This window comes from Halichoeres trimaculatus, unplaced genomic scaffold (genome assembly GCF_033239565.1).
Source record: "Halichoeres trimaculatus isolate MK-OKI-2021-1 unplaced genomic scaffold, fHalTri1.1 fHalTri1_scaffold_9, whole genome shotgun sequence".
In the NCBI taxonomy this organism is placed as follows: Eukaryota; Metazoa; Chordata; class Actinopteri; order Labriformes; family Labridae; genus Halichoeres; species Halichoeres trimaculatus.
The window spans coordinates 37725587-37730000 of NW_027437188.1; the positions used below are offsets into that span (position 1 = coordinate 37725587).

Below are 4414 nucleotides of genomic sequence, written 5' to 3' on the forward strand. Positions count from 1 at the left end.
GAGGACAGAGTCAAACTTCTGCCCGAAAAAAATCTTCAGAGAAAGAAAAAAACAGTCTGAACACAAACGTCTCGTTAAATAGCAGCTGGTCAGAAAGGAATGATGACAAAATAAGATCCAACAGGAAAAACATCAGAGCGAGCAGCCTCATCACTCTCTGCCCTGCCCTCAGCAACACAAACATGGACGCCACGCTCACGGCGAGCTCACGGCGAGCTCGCGGCGTGCTCGCGGTGTGCTCACAGCGAGCTCACAGCGAGCTCACGGCGAGCTCATGGCGTGCTCACAGCGAGCTCGCGGCGTGCTCACAGCGAGCTCACGGCGTGCTCGCGGCGTGCTCGCGGTGTGCGGGTCTGAGCAGGATGAAGGTCTCTGACCTCAGGGGTCACAGGTGGTCTGGTTTCTGCAGGGGGGGGTCTATCCAGGTCTGCTATGGTTGGTGGCGTCTGAAGAGGAGGGTCTTTGGCGGAGGCGAGGCATCGTTAGCCACGTCAGATGAGGAGGAGTCCAGAGAGGAGGAGGAGGAGTCTGCTCCCTGTCCCTCCTCCACAGTCCTCCTTGTCCATCATCCGGTCTCGGGTCTGCCCCGCCCCCTGTCGCCCTCAGAGCTCCAGCTCTTTGGACACTTTGGTGGCAATGTCTCTGAAGGCTAACGGTGCCCCCCACAGGCGCTTGAACCTCACGCCGCTGCTCTGGCCCAGCCCGCTGGGCAGCTGGCAGACCTCGGCCTCGAAGGCCACGCGGGCGCCGGCCGCTCCGTGGGTGCAGGACAGGAGGAAAGGCCCCGCCAGGTGGACCTGACAGCCGCAGCCCTGAGCCGCCTCGCGCAGCGCCAGCACCACCTCGGCCGGGTCGCGCGGGCTCCGCACCCTCACATCCCAGCCGCATCTGGGGGTCCGGGGCTCGGCCGCTTTCTGATGCCCAGGTAGATGGCGACTGGAGGAAGGGGGCGGGGTCATGCAGAGATGGGCGAGGGGACAGAAGATGGATGGAGAGATTTGAGACAGAGTGGGAGCACGTGGAGTCAGAGTGTGTGATGATGATGAAGGAGTGTGTGGATGATGAAGGAGTGTGATGATGATGATGAAGGAGTGTGATGATGATGATGATGAAGGAGTGTGATGATGATGATGAAGGAGTGTGATGATGATGGAGGAGTGTGATAATGATGATGATAGAGTGTGTGTGGATGATGAAGGAGTGTGATGATGATGATGAAGGAGTGTGTGAGAGGAGGGAAAGGAGAAGGAGAAGAAACAAAGTCAGTTTCACACATTTTTGATGTCTTCACAGCTTCATGGTCTCAGACTCAAACTCTTCCTCTAACGTCGAACACAAACTTCAGCAGAGACAGAGCTGAAAACTAATCCCACCCCTCAGAGAAACATTCATGACCAAGGGTGTTCAACCTGTGGCTCTGGAGCCTCATGTGGCTCTTTGACTCCTCTGCAGTGGCTCCTTGTAACTTTGAAAACATAATTTATTAAAGAATTGTATTTTTCCTAATTATGGTGAATTTCTAAATTTTTTTTGACATTTTTTCATATTTAGAAAAGAAATATTATGCAAATTTTTTAATTTAAAATTTTTTTTTAATTATTTTTTTTCAGATCTAGGCTGGCCAAAGCAGAACTCACTCAAATAGGAACCAAGTTCTCCAAATTTGATTCCTAGAACCTAACCCTGACCCACTCCATTCCTGGGTCTAAACCTGACCCTAACCTTTACCCTAAACCTAACCATCCCGAACCCCAGGTTAGTTAACAATCTTTGAAAATTAAAAAAAATTGGGTTAGGGCTAGGTTTAGGTTAGGTTCATAATTCATGCAAATTTTTTAGTTTTCTTTTTTTTTTTTTTTTACATTTTTTCATGTTTATGTAAATCATTGTTATTGTTTTTTTTTATTTATTTTTTTTTTTATTTGACAACTTTTTGAAAATAAGCAGATTTATAAATTTCAATTTTTTAAACATTAATTTAATTTTTGCTATTTTTTTAGTTTTTTTTTTAAACATTTTTTCAGTTTTAGAAAAAAAACATTATTATTATTATACATATTTTTTTTAATTTAATTTAATTTTTTAATTTGACATTTTTTTAAAATAAGCAAATATATAAATTTCTTTTTTTTTTTACAAATGTATTTAATTTTGGCAAATTTTTTTAATTCAGATTTTTTGCACATTATTTATTTATCATTTTTTTATTTTGAAAATTTTTGAATTTTAAAATTATTGAAAAAATGTTGCAACTTATTAAAATTAGAAAAATTCCTATTGATATAATTTTTGAGTTTTTTGCAAATTTACTAAAAATAAAAAACTCAGACATCACAAGAACAATTTAATAAACAGGCTTTTAGATAGATTTTTTTTTCTAATCCAGGTGAGCTGAGGAAAAATGGCTCCTATGAAGCCAAAGGTTTCAGACCTCTGCTTATGTCAAACATTTTGATCAGGGTTCGATGATAAAATGTGCAGAAAACGCTGGAGAATTTCAGTCTAAGAGTCCTGAGCTCCTGATCGATGCTCGCTGGCTCTGGCTGAACACACAGTGAGAGGAGGAGGAGCTTATCAAACAGTCATCAATCAGTCATCAATCAGTCATCAATCAGTCATCAAACAGTTATCAATCAGTCATCAAACAGTCATCAATCAGTCATCAATCAGCCATCAATCAGTCATCAATCAGTCATCAAACAGTCATCAATCAGTCATCAAACAGTCATCAATCAGTCATCGAACAGTCATCAAACAGTCATCAATCAGTCATCAATCAGCCATCAATCAGTCATCAATCAGTCATCAATCAGTCATCAATCAGTGGTCTACGTCTGCTCCTCTTTCTACCACTCCACAGGGATCAGGACTCGTCTCTACCCACATCACGGATCTGGACTAAGGTGAGCTTTACCTGCTTTTGCCCTGAGTCTGAACCTGAGGCTGGGACTTAGACTGAGACAGGGCTGAAGCTGGGGAGGCTGAGAGGAGTGAAACAACCTTTAGTCACAGGCGGCACAGAGGAAACACCAAAACCCCCAAAACCAAACAGGATCAGGAGAAAGTGCAGACTCTGAGCTGGTTTCATCCTCCATGTTTGTGATTTTTACAGATTCAACTTCAGACAAGAAAAAACACCTCATCAAATCTAAACCTTTACCTTTGAGTCTTAATTTAAACCTTGAATTATTTGAATTTATTAATAATGTTCGATTACTTCCAATTTTCACCCTCCTCTTATTTCCAACACACGTTGATCAAACGTGCGTCAGTCTGAAGTTTCTGAGCGGTGAGTTCACAGGAAGAGACAGAAAACCTGAAATCTGAGAAAGTGTTTGAGTCTCACTTCCAGAAAAATGTCTGAATTCAAGATATTAAAAAACAAACATCCATTAATGATAGTTTTATTTTCTTGTAATTAAACATTTTTCTTTTTTCAGAAACTTGAAAAGAATATGTTGTGTGAATATGTTTTATCACGCTGGAAGATTTTTTACTTTTCACAGCAGTTCAGACCATTTGTCTTGAATTATCATAAAGTGAGTTTTTTCTGGACTCGTCAGGTGAAAGTGGCTCTGACTGAATCTAAAAACACTTTATTTTCCTGAGCTCAGACATCGACACTAAGACTTGGTTTGTTTCATCTCTCTGTTCGTAGTTTAACACAAACTGAGCCTCCTCTGTAGGAGCAGATCTCCTCCTGTCCTCCCCAGGAGAAGGAGAAAATTCACTTTTACAGGAGGAAAAAAGTTTTTTAAGGAGTTGAAGCTGGAAACAAAAACCCACCTGCAGCAGGTCGAGACTCAGAAACAGAAAATAAAGTTCACTTTGGGAACAATCTGCTGACTGAAACACTTCATAATAAATTTACAATAAATATAAAGATGAAGCTCAGACAGTTTGTGGACAGGAGTCTGAGCCGCTGACGTCTCCATCAGAAGAAAAACCTGGATCAGTAAAATGTTTGTCTACATGAAGTTAAGCTTTCATTTCCTTTGTTTCCAGCTGTTTGAACTCCAGCAGTCAGATTAATTATTCAGATTTTAATCAGATTAATTATTCAGATTTTAATCAGATTTTAATCAGATTAATTAATCAGATTAATTATTCAGATTATAGATAGATATAGATTATAAATGTGTCCAGCTGAGGGAAACTGAAGCTGGGTGTTAGAAACATGGAGGAGAGGTCTCACCTTGTGACCGGAGATCTGCTGATTCTCTCAGGTTCGTCTGTGACCCTCAAGAAGAAGACAAAGGTGTCTGTTAGCAATCGTTCGGCCAATCACCTTCCCACATCACCCCCCCTACCCCACCTCTCCTAGCCCCTCCCCCCACTTCCTGTTTCAATAATGCAACAGTCATGAGATGGATCAACCAACACGACAGCACGCTGCTCCTAAACCCACAGAGTG

At 41.9% G+C, this 4414-nt stretch overlaps 1 protein-coding gene across 7 annotated transcripts in view; it reads right to left on the reverse strand.

Annotated features, from left to right (window-relative positions):
* Positions 1 to 312: 312 nt before the first annotated feature.
* LOC141797594 (MAP/microtubule affinity-regulating kinase 4-like) overlaps positions 313 to 4414 on the reverse strand; it is a 47119-nt gene continuing 43017 nt past the window's right edge. For 2 of the 7 annotated variants that reach the window (XM_074679115.1, XM_074679113.1), the window contains 2 exons: positions 4196 to 4240; positions 313 to 936 (listed from right to left, as the gene is read on the reverse strand). In XM_074679115.1, coding sequence (XP_074535216.1) covers positions 603 to 936; positions 4196 to 4240 — 379 coding nt within the window. In that variant the 3' untranslated portion in view covers positions 313 to 602. The remainder of the gene's footprint in view (positions 937 to 4195; positions 4241 to 4414) is intronic. The other 5 variants (XM_074679114.1, XM_074679118.1, XM_074679117.1 and 2 more) reach the window with 5 other exon arrangements.